Source organism: Dryobates pubescens, chromosome 6 (genome assembly GCF_014839835.1).
Source record: "Dryobates pubescens isolate bDryPub1 chromosome 6, bDryPub1.pri, whole genome shotgun sequence".
NCBI classification, from domain to species: domain Eukaryota; kingdom Metazoa; phylum Chordata; class Aves; order Piciformes; family Picidae; genus Dryobates; species Dryobates pubescens.
The window spans coordinates 41,623,275-41,644,866 of NC_071617.1; the positions used below are offsets into that span (position 1 = coordinate 41,623,275).

Below are 21,592 nucleotides of genomic sequence, written 5' to 3' on the forward strand. Positions count from 1 at the left end.
TCTGCTGAGTTCAGTACTGGATTTGTATATATTTAATGTCTTTTTATCGTTACTGTTTCATTAAAGCTCTTTTACAGGGACTTTCTCCAACCCCTAAGTCTCTCTTCCGTGTTCTCTTTCTCTTCCCGTTCTGGGAAAGGAGAGGACTTAAGAGAGAACATCTGTCATTAGTTTAGTGGCTGGCACAGCCTCAGCCTTTGTTTGACAGACACCAGGGTGACTGACGCCAATTGGGACCACCGTGCTCAGCCCTGGCACCAGGGCAACAACCTTGCCCTGGGACAAGGCACAGTGCAGAACTTCACCCACATCAGCTGGGTTGCCACCATCGTGGGGCAGTGCAACGCCACTATTGAACCCTTTCCCAGGGGAAATCCGCTTCCTCTTCCCCTCCCAGACCCGTTGTCCCTGTGCACTGAGCCTTTTGCGCGGCGTAAAGGTGGAAGGAATGCGGTACCTAAAACCGCGAGGAGGTGGCATGAGCCAGGACCGCACCAGCAACCGCGACAAACCTCTTCTCAGCAGCTCTGAGAGGTCGCTGCGCCTTTAATTTCCCCTCCTACCGCCCCTCCCGACTTTGCTGGCACATCCTGCCTGCCCAAACCCCACCTTCCGCGGGGCTGTACTGAGCCGAGCCAGGCTGGGCTGGGCTGAAGCGGGTAGGGCGGTGGCGGCAGCAGCTTCCGTAAGTCCATCTTCTCCCCCCCTCATCCCCATCGTCGCCCTTATCCGACCCTCAGCATGAGGTTAGCACCGGGGAGCGGGGAGAGGGGAGCGAGGGGGGAGAGGGAAGGCTGCCAACGGACGAGCAGGGGTCCTCCGCCGCAGGGACCCTCGCTCTCTCGGCGGCGAAGGCTCCTCCCGGATGCTTACCCAGGGTGCAGAGCTGCTCCAGGCTTGCCTGCCTCCCCCCCTCTCCTTTTTATCCGACGGGATATTTTGCATTGGATAACACAACCGCAGAGCACCCCAGAGGCTTCTCAATCAGGGCAGCGAGTAAAGTGGGTACCACAGCGACCCCCAGGATGCGATGCCAAGCTGTCGTCTAGCACATGTGGGAACATAAAAAGGGGCAAGTGGGAAATAAGGATCTTTGTCATCTGGAGGCCTGGGATAGGCCTGAGAGCTGCCTGTGCAGTGCAGGGCCCTAGGCTTCTTGCCCCGAGCTGAGTATGCGGCAGGATGCAGTGTCTGGACTTGGCCTGGTTGGTATTAAGGAAGGGGGAATCCCTCTTCCTTTGATCTCTAAGCAGCTGGAGAAGTGGAGGTCTGCAGAGTTTTGGTGGGGTTTTTGGTGTGTTTTGTGGGGTTTTGTTGGTTGGTTGGTTTTGGCTGGACTTCAGCAATGATGCTGTCCAGGGCATTCTCATTATGCACTAAGGTGCACCAAGTATCAGGGACCCTGCAGGAGGACCAGCATGTCTTTCTGCTCCCACCTGGAAGGGTTCAGAGGTGTCTCCAATATAGGAAAGCATCATATTGTGGCTGGGTGTTTCCTGATGTGGAAAACTGCCCTGGAGGCTTGAGCAGCCTCGGCACACCCGTTCCTTCCTTCTGCTGCCGAGGACCTGCAGAGTCCATCAGCATTAGCCTGGGACAAGGTGTCAGCAAGCAGCCCCATTGCTTAAGGATTCTGCTTCGGGACCTTTATGGTTCCTGTCCCATGCTGGGGTCTGAAATACGTTTTCTCACTTTGCACTTGCGTTACTGCCATCTGCCACCGAGCTTGGACAACCCTCCTGAGTATTTTGAGCCACAGAGCTAATAATAACTCACAGGGTGCCCACGGCTGGGCCGCACGCAGCTTCCCGAGTCCGCAGCCATGTCCAGTGCTGGTAAGCTGGGTGGGAGAGGGTACAGGGAACCTGCCAGGGGCTGCAGGCAGGGCGAGTTTCCCAGACCGTGGTGGGCTGTGGTGTGAATGCTGGGAGCTGGCACGCTGGGAGCTGGAGGCTGTGCGGGAAGTTGTATTTGGGATTCCTCCTCCCACAGAGGCCCCCCTGGTCTCTAGGCAGTGGCTTGGACCAGAGGAGCCATCCTGCCAGCTCTGCAGGCACCAAGTGCCTGGATGCTGTGAGAGGCTGCCTGGAGCTGGAGTTGGAGGGAGGCGATGATACAAAAGGGCGGAGCTCTGTAGGTTTGTGGCCTTTGTAGAGAAGGGCAGGGTTGGTGCAGCCTTGGAAAAGGATAGTAGGTTTAGAGCACCCCAGGGCAGGCAGAGTGCTGTGGAGGAGCAGATTTTCTTCCTGAAAAGCTTGTGGTTAGGACAGCCCCTTGGGTTAGCATTCGGATTTGTGTCCTATGTATGTGCCAAGAGCTTGCAACCTTTTCACTGTTGCCTGCATTCTTTAGCTGTCACAGCACAAGGAGAGCTGCTTCTCCAGAGCCAAGCTGCACCCTGCTTCCCTGAGACTGGGTGCTGGGGAGGCAGCAGGGCAGCACTAGCATGCTAGCCCACTGACTCCTGAGTTATTTACCCAAGGACTGTTCTGCTGTTTTGCATGGAGAAACTCCTTCAGTTTTTAGCCTTGCCAAGCAGGAGCTGAGATGGCTGGGGAGTGGGGCAGAGTAAACTGCAAATACCAATGCACCCAGGATGGTAGCTCCTGCCCCATGGCCCTGCTGCAGGTGACCCTGCTGGCATGGGGGGTTAGACCAGACAGCCCCTAGAGCCCCTTCCAGCCCGGATAGTGCAGTGGCGGTAAGTGCAGTTCCTGACACCGGTGCAGGACCGAGGGCAGCCCGACAGAGGGCGGAGAGCTGGGGCGTGCCCCATTGCAGCGGTGCTGCGGGACAGGGCTGCAGGGCCCAGCATGCCTGCCAGCAGTGTCATGCTGGTTCGAAGTTCTTGGCTGGAAACTGCCCGTTAAACCCGCGCAAAAAAGGCCGGGGCGAGCAATCGGCGCGGGGTGCTCGGGGTGGGGTTCCGCCCCGCCTGGTGCTAGGGTGCCGCACTGCACCCCACGTCCCTTCCCCGATGCCTCCCAGCAGGCTGCTCCGCCAGCGAGGCTTGAGTCACCCTGCGTGTGTGCGCTGGGAATGGCCGGCCTCTTCCTTCCCTCTTCCTCCCCTTGTCCTCCGCCGGCCGCACAGATAGCGCTGCCACGCCGCGCCGCTCCCTTCCCGGCCCCACTGACTCAGTCCTCAGGCAGCCGCGGCTCGCCAGCTGCGGGGCGGCCGCTGACGCCCTCCCAGCTGCGACGGGCGAGGAGGAGCCAGGACGAGGGAAAGTCCCAGAAAGCTGCGCAGGGAGGAGACGCTGTCGGGGGAGGAAGGCGTCTGCAATTCACCTGGGCTTTTCAGGACGGGGCAGATCTGCGGCCAGGCTGCCCCCTTACAGCTGCCCCTCAAAGCCACTCTGCGCCTTCGGTGTCTCCTAAACACAGCCGGGCTGGAGACCATGGGCTCAGAACGGGGCTGCTGTCCGAGGTGGGGTTTGGGGAAGTGTTCCTGGTGCATGGGCTCACACTTGGGGCTGCTCTGTGTGCCGGCTGCACTTGGTGCCGCTGGGCAACGCTGAGGGAGAAGGTGCCTGCTTGTGGGGGTGGTGAGGAATTGGGGATCTGGCCTCTGAGTCTGGCACTGTGTGAAATGGATGATGTCCCCAGCAGGGTGTGTGGCTGCCAGGCCTTTTCTCAGCGTGGCCATGTCTGTTGTTGCAGGGAGCAGAGCTGAAGGTGGCACTGCTGGTGCCCAGCCATGATGCCCTTTGGTGGGATGGCTGCCCGTCTGCAGAGAGACCGCCTGAGAGCTGAGGGGGTTGGCCAGCACAGCAACGCCATCAAGTACCTCAACCAGGACTATGAGACCCTCAAACAGGAGTGCATTGAGAGTGGCACCCTCTTCAGGGACCCCCAGTTCCCAGCTGGACCCACTGCCCTCGGATTCAAGGAGCTGGGACCACACTCCAGCAAGACGCGGGGGGTGGAGTGGAAGCGTCCATCAGTAAGTGCTAGGCCTAGTTCTCCTCAGGCTGGCATCCCCACCTTGCAATATATGCACTGTTTAGGTTAGTCAAGATACAACCTGTCCGTGGTTTGCTCCTCTCAGTTCTCAAAGTCCCTCAAGTGCTTCACAGCCTTTTTTCTCAGGAGTCTAGAGCAAGGCTTCTTGACTGCTCAGAAAAGCATTATGTCTAGCAGACCCTGCTTCTTCTGGGCAGCAGATCGTGGACTTTAAAATGGGTGGGCTATGTCACTGCTTCCAGGCATCATGGCATGGATGTGTCACCCCTGGTGACTGGGGCTTTTGTGCTTGCATAGCCCTTGAGGCCATGAGTGCAAGGGTAATGCCGTTAGTCTATCTAGCTGTGTCCTGCTGTGGCTACATCAGAAGATCCTGCCTTGCCTTACCACGACCGTCTTAGGGTTGCAGTCAAGCAGATTTCCTTGGCAGAGGGGACGTGTGCTGCATCTCTCAGGGACCATATACCCTTCCTTCCAAGTCAGAGCTGCAAAGAATGCCATCCCCCTAGAAGACCAGGCCATGCTGAGGTCTAGCACCAGCATCTAATTCTCTTCTCCTCCTGCAGGAATTAGTGGATGATCCTCAGTTCATTGTTGGCGGTGCAACGCGGACAGACATCTGTCAGGGGGCTCTGGGTGAGTGCTGGAACTCTGTCCCCAGACCTTGGTCTGTAAAGCATGCTAGCTGGAGAGGGCTAGCGTGGCTGGAGAAGAAAACATAGAATCATAGAATCACTAAGGTTGGAAAAGACCTTAAAAATCATCAAGTCCAACCTGTCACCCAACACCTCATGACTGCTAAACCGTGGCACCAAGAGCCATGTCCAGTCCCCTCTTGAACACCACCAGGGATGGTGACTCCACCACCTCCCTGGGCAGCACATTCCAACAGCTAACAACTCCCCCTGTGAAGCACTTTCTCCTTACCTCGAGCCTAAATTTCCCCTGGTGCAGCTTGAGACTGTGTCCTCTTGTTCTGGTGCTGGTTGCCTGGGAGAAGAGACCAACCCCCACCTGGCTACAACCTCCCTTCAGGTAGTTGTAGAGAGCAATAAGGTCTCCCCTGAGCCTCCTCTTCTCCAGGCTAAGCAACCCCAGCTCCCTCAGCCTCTCCTCATGGGGCTTGTGCTCAAGGCCTCTCCCCAGCCTCGTTGCCCTTCTCTGGACACATTCAAGAGTCTCAATGTCTTTCATAAACTGAGTGGCCCAGAACTGGACAAAGTACTCAAGGTGTGGCCTAATGTTTGTGCAAGAATAGAATAGAATAGAATAGAATAGAATAGAATTAACCAGGTCAGAAAAGAACTTTGAGATCATCGAGTCCAACCTATCATCCAACACCATCTAATCAACTAAACCATGGCACCAAGCACCCCATCCAGTCTCTTCCTAAACACCTCCAGTGATGGTGACTCCACCACCTCCCTGGGCAGCACATTCCAATGGCCAATCACTCTCTCTATGAAGAATTTCTTCCTAACATCCAGCCTAAACCTCCCCTGGTGCAGCTTGAGACTGTGTCCTCTTGTTCTGGTGCTGGTTGCCTGGGAGAAGAGACCAACCCCCACCTGGCTATAACCCCCCTTCAGGTAGTTGTAGAGAGCAAGAAGGTCTCCCCTGAGCCTCCTCTTCTCCAGGCTAAGCAACCCCCGCTTCCTCAGCCTCTCCTCACAGGGCTTGTGCTCCAGATTGAGGGCAGACCAACTAGTTTCTCATCACCTTTCCCTTGTGCAGTGCATTTTCATGCCAGCCTCTGCACAACTGTGTGTATCAGAGGCGCCCTTCCCATTTAGTGTGGTGGAAAGTGAAAGGCAGGGGACACCCTGTGCATCCTGGTTAAGGCTTCGTGAAAATGGCTCAACACATGCACAGCTCAGGCATGGGACGATATCGGGTGGTTCCATGCCAGATCCATGCCAACAACAATGCCAAGAGAGCTCCAGAATGCTTCCTGCTTTGGTAAATGGTGAGGAATGGCAGCTGGATGACAGTAACATAAAATGAGGTGAGGATATGCTGATCATGACAAAGTGCTTGTGAAGTAACATGGTTTGGCAGAAGGGAATTGCAAGGAGAGTTAGAGAGTACAAGTGGTGATCTGTCGTTTCTCCAGTACCAGATCTAGAGTACTGACTGATCCAAATCAAACTGGGCACTTGATTGGGAGTATTGTCTACTGTAGCACACATAGCATGCTGGTGACCATATTCATAGTATCAGTCAGGGTTGGAAGGGACCACAAGGATCATCTAGTTCCAACCCCCCTGCCATGGGCGAGGACACCCCACACTAGATCAGGCTGGCCAGAGCCTCATCCAGCCTGGGCTTAAACACCTCCAGGGATGGGGCCTCAACCACCTCCCTGGACAATCCATTCCAGGGCTTCACCACTCTCATGGTGAAGAACTTCCTCCTCATGTCCAGCCTGAATCTCCCCACCTCCAGCTTCATTCCATTCCCCCTAGTCCTATCACTACCTGAGATCCTGAGAAGTCCCTCCCCAGCCTTCTTGTAGGCCCCCTTCAGATACTGGAAGGCCACAATAAGGTCTCCTCAGAACCTTCTCTTCTCCAGACTGAACAACCCCAACTCTTTCAGTCTGTCCTCATAGGAGCGGTGCTCCAGCCCTCTGATCATCCTCATGGCCCTTCTCTGGACACCTTCCAGCTGGCAGCCAGTCACCAGTGGTGTGCCCCAGGGATCAGTACTGGGCCCCTTGCTCTTCAACATCTTTATTGATGATCTGGACGAGGGCATCGAGTCCATCATCAGTAAATTTGCTGACGACACCAAGCTGGGGGCAGGAGTTGATCTGCTGGAGGGTAGAGAGGCTCTGCAGAGGGACCTCGACAGGCTGGGCAGATGGGCAGAGTCCAACGGCATGAGATTGAACACATCCAAGTGCCGGGTTCTGCACATTGGCCGCAGCAACCCCATGCAGAGCTACAGGCTGGGGTCAGAGTGGCTGGAGAGCAGTCAGGCTGAGAGGGACCTGGGGGTGCTGGTCGACGGTAGACTGAACATGAGCCTGCAGTGTGCCCAGGCAGCTAAGAGGGCCAATGGCATCCTGGCCTGCATCAGGAACAGTGTGGCCAGCAGGAGCAGGGAGGTCATTCTGCCCCTGTACACTGCACTGGTTAGGCCGCACCTCGAGTACTGTGTCCAGTTCTGGGCCCCTCAGTTTAGGAAGGAGGTTGACTTGCTGGAACGAGTCCAGAGAAGAGCAACAAAGTTGGTGAGGGGTTTGGAACATAAGCCCTACGAGGAGAGGCTGAGGGAGCTGGGGTTGCTTAGCCTGGAGAAGAGGAGACTCAGGGGTGACCTTATTACTCTCTACAACTACCTGAAGGGAGGTTGTAGACAGACGGATGTTGGTCTCTTCTCCCAGGCAAGCAGTACCAGAACAAGAGGACACAGTCTCAGGCTGCGCCAGGGGAGATACAGGCTGGATGTTAGAAAAAAGTTCTATACAGAAAGAGTGATTGCACATTGGAAAGGGCTGCCTGGGGAGGTGGTGGAGTCACCATCACTGGAGGTTTTTAGGAGAAGACTTGACGGGGTACTTGGTGCTGTGGGTTAGTTGTTTGGGCGGAGTTGGATTGGTTGATGGGTTGGACGCGATGATCTTGAAGGTCTCTTCCAACCTGGTTTATTCTATGTATTCTATGTATTCTATGTACCTTCCAGCACATCCAGATCCCTCTTGTAATAGGGGCTCCAGAACTGGATGCAGTACTCCAGGGGGGGTCTCACCAGAGCTGAGCAGAGGGGGAGAATCACCTCCCTTGACCTGCTGGCCACACTTCTCTTGATGCAGCCCAGGATCTGATTGGCTTTCCGGGCTGCAAGTGCATATTTAGTGCATCCAGTGGTTAGAACAAAACTTGAGGTGCTGATGGGAGCATAAGACAGCCCAGAGCATTGTGGTGGTGTTGAGCTGGTCATTAAAAAGTCTGAAATGCCATTTTGTCAAACCACATCCCATACAGGTTACCCAGGTTCGAGGCTAGGGTGTGACAGGCTTCAAAGGCAAAAGAGAAAGGGGAACCAAAGGAAAGAATTTAAAGCACAGTGCTGGCCTGGAGCAGCACTTGTGGTTAAGAGCACTTGGAAGGAAAAGTGCAGTGGTGTTGCTTGCAATTTGAGAAGCCATGGCACTAGTGTTAAACCTCTCACTTGTTAAAATGTTGGGGTTTTTAAATGCAAAGTGTAATTCTGCTGCAGAGCTCACTGAGATGTAGAGGGCAGTCATATGAAGGAGTCCCAGGTCTAGATAAATGGCTGCAGGAGGGAGCTGTTGGTGGTGACTGTGGTAATCTGGGCACAGACTCCCAGCCAGGAAGGATCATTCCTGGTTTCCTTGAGCTAATACTTCTCTCCAAGGCTGGATGAATGAACTCTGAGCTCCATTTGTCTGCTGCACCCTCTCTATTTTCTCCATGTGCTTTTTGAGCTGAGGAGTCCAAAATGTTTGCAAAGAGAGCACTTTACAGGCCTCCTACTCATCCCTCTAGCTAGGAAGGGGGAAGGTGCTTCCAACAGCTTCCTCTCCTTCCCAGGTGACTGCTGGCTGCTGGCTGCCATCGGCTCTCTCACTCTCAATGAGGAGCTCCTGCACCGCGTGGTGCCCCATGGGCAGAGCTTCCAGGAGGACTATGCTGGCATCTTCCATTTTCAGGTGTGCTGGGAGCTTCTGGCCCTCCACGGCGGTTGGTTGGTGGTGGGAGGGTGGGTAGTGGGTTGAGGGCATCCCTCTGGAGTAGGGATGGGCAAATCTCGTGATGCTCTGAGTTCACCTCACTCTCTTGACCCCACAGATCTGGCAGTTTGGAGAGTGGGTGGACGTGGTGGTGGATGACCAGCTGCCCACCAAAGATGGGGAACTTCTGTTTGTGCACTCAGCAGAGTGCACTGAGTTCTGGAGTGCTCTGCTGGAGAAGGCCTATGCCAAGTGGGTATTGGCATGATGGGCATGTGGGTGGGTGGGGGCCGGGGCACCTCACTGTGCAGGGCAGAGGGGAGAGAGTCTTCTCTATGCCTGGCCCTGCTTGTGCCAAATGTCTGGGGAGCAGCAGCGTGCTGCACCCTTGTCGACTCATGCACCCCTCTTGCTGTCTGGCACCCAGGCTGAATGGCTGCTATGAGGCACTGTCAGGGGGCAGTACCACCGAGGGCTTTGAGGACTTCACTGGTGGTGTGGCAGAGATGTACGATCTGAAGCGGCCGCCGCGCAACATGGCCCACATCATCCGCAAGGCTCTGGAGAGGGGCTCCCTGCTGGGCTGCTCCATCGACGTAAGTGCTGTACTGGCATTAGGCCCCAGTGGTCACCAGAGTCAGGCCTTGCAGCCCAAGGCTGGATCAGCTGTCCCCTTCCTGGGACACCACACAGGAGGTTGCTTCTTCCTCCTCTTAGCAAAGCAGCCTTTCTAGAGCCAGAATGGTGGCCCTGGTGCACAGCAGGTGTGACTGCAGCCCAGCTGCTCTGAATGAGATCCTTTGGATGGAGCAGGAATGTCCATCTCAAGCATGGGCTGTTGAGCAAGGGTCTGCTTATAGATATGACCTTGTCTTATGTCAACATCTAAGAATTATCTGGAGCAGGATTTTCCATTCATTCTCTCTCATGACCTCCTTGTTTTCAGAAGTTTGGGTTGTTCCTTGGTTTAGATGGATCTTCAGGATCTCCTGGCTGGGAAACTGTCTTTACATTGTCCTCAGCCAGCAGCCTTTTAGCTGGGGGCAGGTGTTGATCTGTCAGAGGGTAGAAGGGCTCTGCAGAGGGACCTCGACAGGCTGGACAGATGGGCAGAGTCCAAGGGCATGAGATTTAACACATCCAAGTGCCGAGTTCTGCACATTGGCCACAGCAACCCCATGCAGTGCTACAGGCTGGGGTCAGAGTGGCTGGAGAGCAGCCAGGCAGAGAGGGACCTGGAGGTACTGGTTGACAGCTGGCTGAACATGAGCCAGCAGTGTGCCCAGACGGCCAAGGGGGCCAATGGCATCCTGGCCTGCACTGGGAATAGTGTGGCCAGCAGGAGCAGGGAAGTCATTCTGCCCCTGCACACTGCACTGGTTAGGCCACACCTTGAGTCCTGTGTCCAGTTCTGGGCTCCTCAGTTTAGGAAAGATGTTGAGTTGCTGGAAGGTGTCCAGAGAAGGGCAACAAAGCTGGGGAGGGGTTTGGAGCACAGCCCTGTGAGGAGAGGCTGAGGGAGCTGGGGTTGCTTAGCCTGGAGAAGAGGAGGCTCAGGGCAGACCTTACTGCTCTCTACAACTACCTGAAGGGAGGCTGTAGCCAGGTGGGGGCTGGTTTCTTCTCCCAGGCAACCAGCACCAGAACAAGAGGACACAGTCTCAAGCTGCACCAGGGGAGGTTTAGACTGGATGTTAGGAAGAAATTCTTCATAGAGTGATTGGCCATTGGAATGTACTGCCCGGGGAGGTGGTGGAGTCACTACCATTGGAGGTGTTTAGGAGGAGACTTGATGGGGTGCTTGGTGCCATGGTTTAGTTGATTTAGGTGGTGTTGGATGGTAGGTTGGACTCGATGATCTCAAAGGTCTCTTCCAACCTGATCTTTATTCTATTCTATTCTATTCTATTCTATTCTATTCTATTCTATTCTATTCTATTCTATTCTATTCTATTCTATTCTATTCACTGCTTCTCCTGGCTGGAGCAGTACAAAGCAAGAGAAATTGTTCATGAGGTGGAGGGAAAAGGCAGGGATAACACTACACAAATTTAATTGTATTCACATGAGCCTTGTCCATTTTCCTCAGATCACAAGTGCCTTTGATATGGAAGCAGTGACCTTCAAGAAGCTGGTGAAGGGCCATGCCTATTCTGTAACAGCCTTCAGAGATGTGAGTTGGCTAGGTGAGACTTCAACAGCAATAAAATAGCCTGGTCAGTGGCATGGGCTCAACCTCTTGTATCTGGTGACTGGCAGGTGAACTACCGGGGTCAGCAGGAACAACTCATCCGCATCAGGAACCCCTGGGGTCAGGTGGAGTGGACTGGAGCCTGGAGTGATGGGTGAGTTGGACAGATGGGGCTTTAGTCTCACCACTGGCAGGCCAGCAGGCACTGCACACAAAGCAGGTAGGGATGCATGGTAGTGCATGGCACTGCGGAGGGGAAGGTTGCTGCATACAAGGGGGGGACAGTTGAGGGCCAGCTCTGAACTGCTCTCAATTCACCTTGAGTAGTTCTCATCTAATCGTCTCTCTCCTGCTACTCCAGCTCTTCTGAGTGGAACAGCATTGATCCTAGTGACAGGGAAGAGCTGCAGCTGAAGATGGAGGACGGAGAGTTCTGGTGAGTGCCAGAGCAAGGTGGGGTCCTGCTTCAGCATCCAGCCTGGGAAGGAGCAGAGGTGCTGGGAGGAGATCCCACAGTCCTGCTTCACCTGAAACACATGGCCTGCCTTTATGAGGTGGATTTCCAGCACCAGAGAGCCTGCCAGCATTTTCTCATCTGATCTGAGTTAATCATTTTCCTCCCTTCAGGGAAAGAGAGCCCAACTAAATGTAAAATAAGCATCTAGGAAGGGTAAACATCCCTTCTTTCCCAAACCCAGCAGTGAGCCTGAAGTGAGCTGTAGCTGCTCAGGGTAAAAGCCCTTGCTGTCACTTCATTCTCCCAAAACGCTGGCTGGCTGCGCTCTCCTCAGGGAGTGCCCTGGCCTCAGCCCCTGTCTGCCTCCCACAGGATGTCTTTCCGGGACTTCATGAGGGAGTTCTCCAGGCTGGAGATCTGCAACCTGACCCCTGATGCCCTCACCAAGGATGAGCTCAGCAGATGGCACACGCAAGTGTTTGAGGGCACGTGGCGCCGGGGGAGCACTGCTGGGGGCTGCAGGAATCACCCAGGTACTTCTCCTCTCCACATCTCCACTCTTGGCAGCATGATGGACCCAGGTGTCTCATCCACACATCTTCCTCCCAGCCACATTCTGGATCAACCCCCAGTTTAAGATCAAGTTGCTGGAAGAGGATGATGATCCTGGTGACGATGAGGTGGCCTGCAGCTTCCTGGTGGCTCTGATGCAGAAGCACCGCCGGCGGGAGCGGCGGGTCGGGGGCGACATGCACACCATCGGCTTTGCTGTCTACGAGGTAACCCTGCTCACCCCGATGATGCATCCTCGGGGACAAGCTCAGCCCTGCCAGTCTCACCTTGACCTGGCACGCCAGTCCTCAAGGAAACCTTTCCCACCTGCTTTGGCCAGTTAATGTCCCCTATCCCATGCTCCCTGCAGCTGTAAGGGATGGGGACAGCTATTGGGATTCTGATTTGGTTTTTTTCCCCTCTCTTTTCTCTCCTCCCTGCAGGTTCCTGAGGAGGTATGTCCTGATCCACCAGAGCCTACCCCTTCTTGGAGGGGAGCACATGAGAGGGCAGGAATGGGTTAGTGCCCACGCCTGGACACGTGCATGAAGTGGCATGGGAGCCCCCACCATGCTGACAGTGGCTAGGGTGTTAATGGATGCTGGGCACCCCCACGAAAGAGTCATGGCTCCTGCTGGGATGGGCAGGGATGTCCTGCCTGACAGAGCTGCCTTTGGTCCCACTGCTCCCTGTGGGTGGGCTATGAACAACAAGCCTGTTCATTCCCTCAGGCCCAGGGCAGCCAGAACGTGCACTTGAAGAAGGACTTCTTCCTGCGAAATCAGTCGCGGGCACGGTCCGAGACCTTCATCAACCTGCGGGAGGTGAGCAACCAGATCCGGCTGCCCCCCGGCGAGTACATCATCGTGCCCTCCACCTTTGAGCCACACAAGGAGGCCGACTTCGTGCTGCGGGTCTTCACGGAGAAGCAGTCAGACACAGCGTGAGTCCTCCGTCTGCCCGGGGGGCATCTCCCCACCACCAGCAGCCTGCTAAGCAGGGGCCCCGCTCACTGCTTTGGTTTCCTCCTTTCTGCCCCCAGGGAGCTGGATGAGGAGATCTCAGCAGAACTGGCAGATGAGGTAGGAGCTTCTGCTGTGGTTCTTTTGGTGCTGAGGCTCTGGGGCTTGGCAAGGGGAGCTGCAGGCAGTGGGGTGGTTGCCTGGGTTTGGGATGTCGCTGTGACTGAAGAGGGGTTGGCAGGGGCGAGGTGATTGGATGTGGGAAGTAACAAAGGTGAGAATGTTGAACAAAGAAGAACTTCCCTTCTAGTTTGGGTTTGCTGAGCCTGGGAATCAGGGCAGAGCCTAGGTTTGACCACTAACCTCTTGTTTCTGGCCTGTGCCACCCCAGGAGCAAATAACTGAGGATGACATAGAGGACGGCTTCAAGAACATGTTCCAACAGCTGGCAGGGGAGGTGGGTATGGCCGTGCCAAGCTCTCGGGGTGTCCCGGTCTGGGATGGGGATGGCACCCCTGGCCATAAAATCTGCAGCCCACCCCATGTTCACACAGTCCCATCCTACAGACACATCCATCTCTGGCTCAGCCCAGCTGTCCCCAAGGGTGGTGTGATAGGAGGAGATCTGGGGAAGGGGCTATCAGCTGTGGCCCAAACTCTTCTGGTGAAGCAGGAAATGCAATGGCCCCCTGATGTTTTGTGACTAAGGCAGAGATGTTTAGGCAGGAGCAGGTGAGTGGTCACAAGTAGGGTGGAGAGCAGGCGTGGGGCGCTGCTAACTTGGCTCCTGCTGCAGGACATGGAAATCAGCGTCTTTGAGCTCCGGACGATTCTGAACAGAGTCATTGCTAGACGTAAGTGCTGCCCTTCCCCATCCCTTGCTCCCTGTGGCCCAGGGTTTTGATGCACATGCTCCACCTTCTCCTTCTTCAGACAAAGATCTGAAGACGGATGGGTTCAGCCTGGACTCCTGCCGCAACATGGTCAACCTGATGGATGTATCCTCTCGGTACTGTGGGCCAGCTTCCCTGGTGCTCAGCCTGCCAGCAGCAAGACTTTTTCCCGTGGGAACTGAGGCTTGGCTCTCTAGCCCTGCTGAGGCTGTTCAGCGAGGAGCAGGAAAGAGGGCAGGGGTCCTTGTGGCTTCAGGCCCACCTGCCCTACACCCTTGGGCTTTAGCAGCAGGCTTTGTGGAAAGGGCCATCCGTTCCCATGCTTGCTTTGGGCCCTAGCTCAGCCATGAGAAGCCCATCCCCATTCATATCTCCAACACCCCCTCCAGTAGGAAGCTCCCTGTGCTTCCCTTCACTGCAGGCTCTCCAGGCTGACATGTGTGATTGCACCCAGCCTTTGAGGCGTGTGAAGTGACAAGAGCCATGGCCTACGTTCCTGCTTGCACAAGGACATGCAGCTGAGGGGTAGAGCAGCTCCAAGTCTTTCTCTAGCCTGTCCTTGCAGCATCCTCTTTTGCTGCAGGCCAGCCCAGTTTTCTTCCACGGACACCACAGCGATGTGCTACATGGAGCAGCATCGCAGCTGCTCCCAGGGAGTGGCACAGCAGTTAATTTAAGCATTGCACTTTCGCTGCCGGCTTGCAGGATCTGATCGAGCTGATGCTGCAAGAGAGAGAGGGAAGATGGAGGGAATATTGAGCAGGACAAGTGTGGCCAGGCTTTTCTCACCTCAGGTGGCTGTGATCTGATGTCTTTGCCTTTTCACCACCCTCTTTGTTGGCTGCTTTCACCTTGACCTTCTGCTCTCCAGAAAGATGGCAGTGCCCGCCTTGGGCTGGTGGAGTTCCAGATCCTGTGGAACAAGATCCGGAGCTGGCTGGTGAGGGGGAGCAGGGGAGCGTGGCACACCGCATGAGGATAGCACTCCTGGGAAAGAAGGGTCAGGGAATAGAGTCTGGAAGCCACAGGAGAGCCTGCCCTTCACATCCTCTGATGTTTTTTGCAGACGATCTTCCGCCAGCACGACCTGGACAAGTCGGGCACCATGAGCTCCTATGAGATGCGCATGGCTCTAGAGTCAGCTGGTAGGTCTGGGGAAGGGTGGAGCTGGGGAGGAGGTGTCTGCTGTCAGAGCCCTGTACCAAGTAGCTGGAGAGGTGTGAAACCAGCCTGTATTGCATGCTTGGAAGGCAGCGTGTTTTGGTAGTGAGATGTGGCCTGTGTTTGTGCTGGACTCTCTCCATCGCAGCTGTGCCAGGTGCTGGAGCCTCAGACTGAGGAATACGTGCAAGGTAGTCCCAGTCTCTGTTCCCCTCTGACCTGCAGGGACCCCCACTGGCAAAGCAGAGGTGGTTCAGTGAGCTAACTAGTCATATGGCTCCAGGGAGAGCTTCTGCTCTTCCTGATGAGGCTGAACATGGTGCTCCTCTTTGGGTGGGTTGGTGGTCCCTTCAGGCGGAGATATGGACTTTCACAGTTAGACCCTCCTCTTCTGCCTCCCTGGAGTGCTGACTGCTCTCTACCTTGCAGGTTTCAAGCTGAACAACAAGCTGCATCAAGTAGTGGTGGCCCGCTATGCAGATGCTGACATGGGTGTGGACTTTGACAACTTTGTCTGCTGCCTGGTGAAGCTGGAGGCTATGTTCAGTGAGTGGTGGTGGTCCCAGCACAGGGAGGGCAGAGACACAGGGACACGTTGCTCACCTTGTTCTCATTCCCCTGCAGGGTTCTTCTATAGCATGGACCCCGAAGGCACTGGCACTGCCGTCATGAACCTCTCTGAGGTGAGATCTCAGCCAGTGGCAGGTGGGATGGGAGACAAGGGGACAAAGATCTCGGCCAGTGGGAGGTGGGATGGAGACAAGGGGACAAAGATCTCGGCCAGTGGGAGGTGGGATGGAGACAAGGGGACAAAGATCTCGGCCAGTGGGAGGTGGGATGGAGACAAGGGGACAATGCATTAGGATGAACAGAGCACCTGGGGTGAGTAGCAGAAAGGCCTCCAGCCCTGTAGTTGTGGAAGGAACACACAGAGGATCAGTCAGAATCAAGAGGATTGCTGTTGTTTCTCGGAGGGCTGTCAAACTTGACACAAGGGCGTGTTCAAGACGTACGAGCCCCAGCTCACGCTGCCTTCTGCTCCTTCACAGTGGCTGCTGCTGACGATGTGCGGCTAGGAGCCATGACAGATCTGCTGTGGCTGAGACAACCCACCTGGGCCAGGCCCCCTCCAAGTGCCTCCCCTTCGATCTGTGGACACAGGATACTCTTCCCTCCTTACTTCATCACATGCTGAGCCACCAGCCCTGCCTCCCAGCAAGCCTCACACCACCCTCTCTGGTGTACCAGGGGTCAAGGCAGGCAGGGGATACCCTTCTCCTTTTCTGGGCTGGGCTTCTTACCACTTCTGCCCCTCCTCTCTCCCCACTCCAGAACAGGAGGAGGGCAAGCAGCATGGGCTACCAGTGCATCCCTGCACTGAACTTGGCAGGAGTGAAGGACTGGGCTGGGAGCTGGCTGTGTAGCAGAGAGGCAGGAGCTGCAGGGGGAAGAGAGGAGGTGCCTGTATCGCTTGCTCAAGTGCTGTCCCATCCCTGCTGGAACACATTGCCTGTCTCTGCACATGCCTGGGAGCATCAGCAGGTACTGCGTTGCTCAGGCAGAGGCAGCAGGTTCCTGGGGAGTCAGAGTGGCCTTCTTGGGGGGAGGAAGGGCCATACTGCTCTTCTTGAAGCCCTTGCACTATACTCAGCACCACTAAGCATGACCAAAGCATGAAGCCCACTGATTCTTTCTGCGTGGCCTTCAACACATCCCTTCCACCTTCATGCCTCTCCCTGCCTTTGCCCTACCACTGGGTGAAGCCCTGCAACTTAAGCACTGAATGTCTGGGGGCTCCCCTGCCTTGTGAGCATGTGACACCCTTCAGTGTAGCAGCTCTTCTCTTCCATGTGGCACAGCAATGCCACCACTGTCACAGTGGCTTGGCCTACCCTCCCATCCCTAGGAGCTCCTGGGTATCCAGTGCCCCTGCCTATGGCCCACAGCAGGGCTGGGAGGGGGCCAGTATCCAAGAAGTGATGCCTTCTCCCAGAGAGGGAAGGGGAGGTGGTTTTAGGGGGTGTTCTCCTGCATACAACTGGGGACTCTTCTCCTTTTCCCTCACCCTCACATATTGTTACACTCTCCTCTTCCCTTGAGCCCCTTCACCCAGTGCAGATGGGCTTCAGTGCAACCACTTGGCTGTGCTTCTCCATTCCCCTCACCACCTTCTGTGGTAGTGGGGAGGTTCCAGCGTGGTGGTGGGCAGCAGCCTGTCCCTGGCCCCATAGAAGGAGGTTGGCAGGCAGTTAGCTTCCCCCAGGCCCCTGTCGTCACAGGAGGACACTCCTGCAGCAATAACCACTGCTGCCCGCCCGGCAGCTCCGCTTCCTCCCCCTGCTCACTGCGTGCTCTGGGAATAAACTGAGACCTGATGGACCCATGGTCTGTGCAGTCCCTTGGCAGTCACACCCTCCTCCTGCTCTCTGTGGCCTGGGCTGGGAGAATGAGATACGAGCCAAGCCTGAGGCATGCTGCCTGCCCAGCCTGAGCCACAGGAGAAACAGCAATAGAACAGATCCATAACCCCTAGAATTTTATCAAGGTCACCTCTTCTTGTGCAGGGGGGGCCTTAACACCAACACACAGGTGTCTTACACCTCTCTCATGGTAAAAGAGCACTGGTCTGAAAAGTGAGAGCAAGCAGCATGATGTTAGCAGGGCTGTTTGGTTGTCCTGGGGACTTTTTGTAGTGAAGAAAACGCCAATGCTTGCTCCCTGGTGTTGGTGGAAGGAGAACTCTTAGCACTGGTCTGGGATGGGGAGCCAAGGCAGCTTGACTCTAGCCTGTGCTCCAGGAACTTAGGTGCATCCATGCTCCTGCTCAGCTAGGGCAGCCCTGGGTCCATTCCTAAGGCCCCCCCCAGGGCACTGTTGGTTGCCTCTGCTCTGCAAGCAGCTAGAGGAGTTTAAATTCACTAGCCCCCTGCCCTAGCAGTGGCCTGGCAGCAGCTGAAGACAGCCAGCGAGGCTGGGTTTGGCCTGGTGAACTTTGCTCTGGGGTGGGTTCATGTTGGTCCCAGTTTGCTGCCCTGGATGACCCCTTGCCAAGGTCTCCTCTGCTGGTGGCAGAGATGGGGCCTGCATCTAAATAAAAGTGTAGTCTTGGGGAGGCTGGGGAGGGGAAAGAGGGTCCACCTGGATAGGATGGAATAGGTGGGAGTGGAAGACAGCCTGGAGCTCTGGACCCTGGGAAAGGGACCACATGAGATATGTGAGGTCAGTGTTTACCCCATTTCCTTGGAGGCCATGCAAGTTACAGCTGGAGGCAAAAGCCTTCCAGGAAAACAAATGGAGAGCTAGGTAGTGGGGCCTTTGCACAGCTCACAGCAGGACTTGCTGTCTGTCAGTGTGTGGATCCTGCCCCTTACTGACACCCCTAAAGGGCAGCACCAGCCCAGATGGCCCCAGGAGCACTCAGCAGTTGGAAGAGGAGTGCCTTGGGTGACTTATCCCCCTCCCAGCATCTCAGTATCCCTCATGGTGATGTCCTTTGTGCCATCCCAGCTCTGGGACCAGTCTCCTCACAGGGGCAACACTCAGTTCTGGGGCAAGCTGACCTGTCTCAGACCATGGAGAGGAGCTGAAGTGCAATAGCAAGAGGGAGCACTCCCCAAGCCGCCTCCCCAGCCTACCCTCTTCTCTGGAGGCTTGCCAGGGCTTGATGGAGGTGAATGGTTACTGCTTTCAGCTACCTATGAGCTGGGCTACCTCCTGTGGAGTGGGGGGCACCTTTAGGCTTGCCAGCCCAGGCACCCTGCTCCTTCATACAACCCCAAAGCCTCTGGTAAACAAGGGCTCAGATGGGGACACAGGATCAAGCCTGCAGAGCTGTCATTGCTTCCCAGCTGTGGAGCCTTGTAACACACACAGCAGCCTGATTGTAGGGCACACTGACATGCTGGCTTTGGGACGACAGGTGCCCTCAGCATAGCCTTACCAGAAGCCCCCTGCCTCCCTCCAGGCACCAGCTGGCAGATCCCTTCCTCACTGGTGCCAGCAGGCCAGTATCACAGGGGGGGTGGCAGCCAGGGAGTACCCAGCTGCCAGCTAATGCCACAAAGAATAGCCTGTCTCGTCCCCCTCATCACAAAGGAGGTCCAGCAGAGTCCTTAAATACCAGTTTGAGATGAGGAACAAGAGGGGCTGGGGGGTCACACATGACCAAAACTGCTCTTTCTTTGAATTGTCTTGCAATGGGCACTAGCCAGCAAGAGCCAGCCAGCTCCCACCTTTCCCACGGGTCCACACTGGGTGGGCATGCACAAGGAGGGCAGGCAGCACCCATGGGTGCACAGCACCACTGCTCCTGCTCCCCAGTACCACAGCATCCTCTCTTTCACTCCATGACCTCCTGCAGCCTGAAGCCACCTGCCCACCGTGGGTGTTCCCCCTCTCCCACCAGCTGCTTGTGTCCATCCTCCAGGCATGGGAAAGGGAGGGCCAGGACTGCAGCCCATCCCCACCTGGCCCCACCAGCTGTCCTGGCAGCTGGGTCCTGGCCCCATCTCCCCCTCCTCTGTGCTTCACTGTGCCCCAGACCCGAAGCTGAAGGAATGTCAGCCCTGTGGGCACAAGAGGCTTTTGTGTGAGCAAAGCCAGCAGATGGGGGGCTGTGGCTCAGCCCAACGTCCCCAGCCAGGCCTGGGGAAAGCTGCAGCCAAGGACATGTGCATGGACAGCAGCTGCCACCAGCATGGCCTTGCAGCTTGCAGACAGGCTTGGAGGTGTCCCCGCTGCTGTAAGAGCCATCACAGACAAAAGACTCCTCCCCATCCTCCTCATCCCTCCAGCACCAGCAGCCACCACTGGCCCAGGGAGCAGTGCCAACACCAGTGCAGAGCTGGCACCTCCTTGGCAAGGCTTGGCACCAGTGCCAAGAGATGCCACAGGCTCAGCTACCCCATAAGGGGAGTGGGAGGACTCGGGGGGCTGCAGTATGGGGGCCAAGACCACTGGGCAGCAGCTGCTGGATTCAGCTTTTTTCAACAGCTGCTGTCCCAGTGCCAGCAACAGGGAATGTGCACAGGCCGGGGCTTTCCAGGGCCTGGCCCCAGAATGTCAAACAAACTATTTATAGCACTTGCATCCCTCCCCAGCAGGAATGGCCTGCATTCCTCCTGTGAGGGGATGGGTGCTTAGGTGCCACTGGTGTCCCCAGCACCAAGGCTCTCTCCCTTCTGGCACAAGACCTCCTCAAAGAGAGGACTCTTGGTTGCCTTTCACCTTCCCCCCCACTCCCCTGCATTTCCCTGAGCTCCCAGTGCCATGCCCAGAACAAGAATTGCAGCAAATCTTCCATACTTGGGTGGAAGAGATGCCCAAAGGCTGTGCCCTTCTTCCCTGTGTACCAGCTCCCTCCTAAACCCTCTGGAGCTTTAACCACACAACAGCCACTTAACATTGGCAGGTGCTGATTGTTGCTTTGTCTCTGGCACCTGTCTCTGAAGGGGCACAAGGGTCCTGCCCACCTGTGAGGCAGACACGCTGTCCTAGGAATGGACTGGGTGCTGTCAGATCACTCAGGAAGCAAAGGCCAGGGATCTGGCCCACTCTCAAAGCCCACACCAGCTTTGCCTGTGGGCTGGCAGGTCACAGGACTTCCCCCCACTGACAGGCAGCAGTAACCAAAAGGGGTCGTACCAGGAGGCAGCACAGCCATAAGCTGCCCAAGGGCTGGCTGTGCTGCATGCTTGATCCTCCATCTGTGCCTCCTCCGAGGTGGCATTGCAGAGGGTCATCCTCTCCCAGAGATGCACCAGCTCCAGCCCCCTGCACAGGGGCTGTGTGGCCTATGAGCTCACCCACTGCTCAGCAGCAAAGAAGGAAGGCACTGGGCTTCAGGCAAACTGAATCCTGAGGGGTTTGGGACAGCAGGGAGGAAAGAAGAAGAGGATAGCTCTGCATAGTCCTGCCACCACCTTGAGGACAGACCCTGAAGCTTGGCTGCTTCCAGCAGGGCTCTATCAGCGGTGCTCTGCAGGCTTCCTGAGATGTCATGCCCACCTTATGTGAGCATCTCCTGCTACCTGTATGCTCATGTTCAGCTGCTAACTGACCACCTGAGAGACACAAGTGCTACAGAGAAGTATGCAGTCCCTATTTAGACATGGGAAGTGTATCTCAGCCCTCTCTGGCAATTTAACAGGGGCTACTTGGTTGTGCAGTCAGTACAATAAAGCAAATGCACAACTGAAAGGAAGTGGCCTCAGTATCTGGCAATTTAACAGGGGATACTTGGTTGTGCAGTCAGTACAATAAAGCAAATGCACAACTGAAAGGAAGTGGCCTCAGTATCTACCCAGGAAAAAAAAAAAGAGGACCTGGCCACCTGGTGAGGGATTTTGCACCTCTTAGTCAAAAGAGGAAAAGAAAATGAGTTGAGAGAGCAGTGACTGCAAGAGCAAAAAGTCCTCCTCCATGAATCACAGAGGTTATAGCAAGGCTCTACACACCTTGGCCCAGGGAACACCGGGGCACACAGCACTCCAGTGCCCTAAGTCTTGGGTTTAGACGTAGATCCTGGAAGGATTTTGTTTTCTTTTTGAGGTGGTATTTTTTCCCCATCCCCGTGCCTGAATTGCCAGAGGAACAGAGTTAAAGTCCCTTCAGCTCCCCAGGCTGGGCTTTTGCCCAACTGTGAGACTAAAGCCCCTTGACCTTTGCAATGTTTGGTATTTTGGCACAGGCTAAAATCTGCCTCTTTACAAAC

The 21,592-nt window shown here is 55.8% G+C and overlaps 1 protein-coding gene across 1 annotated transcript; it reads left to right on the plus strand.

The window, feature by feature from the left end:
* Positions 1-625: 625 nt before the first annotated feature.
* CAPN11 (calpain 11) lies at positions 626-17,253 on the plus strand. The gene is made up of 22 exons (XM_009900166.2): positions 626-685; positions 3,663-3,945; positions 4,532-4,601; positions 8,525-8,643; positions 8,783-8,916; positions 9,092-9,260; positions 10,754-10,837; positions 10,924-11,009; positions 11,217-11,291; positions 11,685-11,845; positions 11,922-12,091; positions 12,308-12,319; positions 12,596-12,807; positions 12,907-12,946; positions 13,218-13,283; positions 13,623-13,680; positions 13,760-13,824; positions 14,591-14,659; positions 14,786-14,864; positions 15,310-15,426; positions 15,505-15,563; positions 15,930-17,253. The coding sequence occupies exons 2-22, from the start codon at positions 3,700-3,702 to the stop codon at positions 15,954-15,956; spliced, it is 2,118 nt and encodes a 705-aa protein (XP_009898468.2). The 5' UTR covers positions 626-685; positions 3,663-3,699; the 3' UTR covers positions 15,957-17,253.
* Positions 17,254-21,592: the final 4,339 nt, after the last annotated feature.

Bases quoted from the DNA above. Each gene is read 5' to 3' on its own strand.
- CAPN11 (XM_009900166.2), top strand. From the start codon at position 3,700: ATGATGCCCTTTGGTGGGATGGCTGCCCGTCTGCAGAGAGACCGCCTG. The intron at 11,292-11,684 runs GTGAGTGCCAGA...TGCCTCCCACAG, and splicing joins ATGGAGGACGGAGAGTTCTG to GATGTCTTTCCGGGACTTCA. The intron at 11,846-11,921 runs GTACTTCTCCTC...TCTTCCTCCCAG, and splicing joins GGGCTGCAGGAATCACCCAG to CCACATTCTGGATCAACCCC.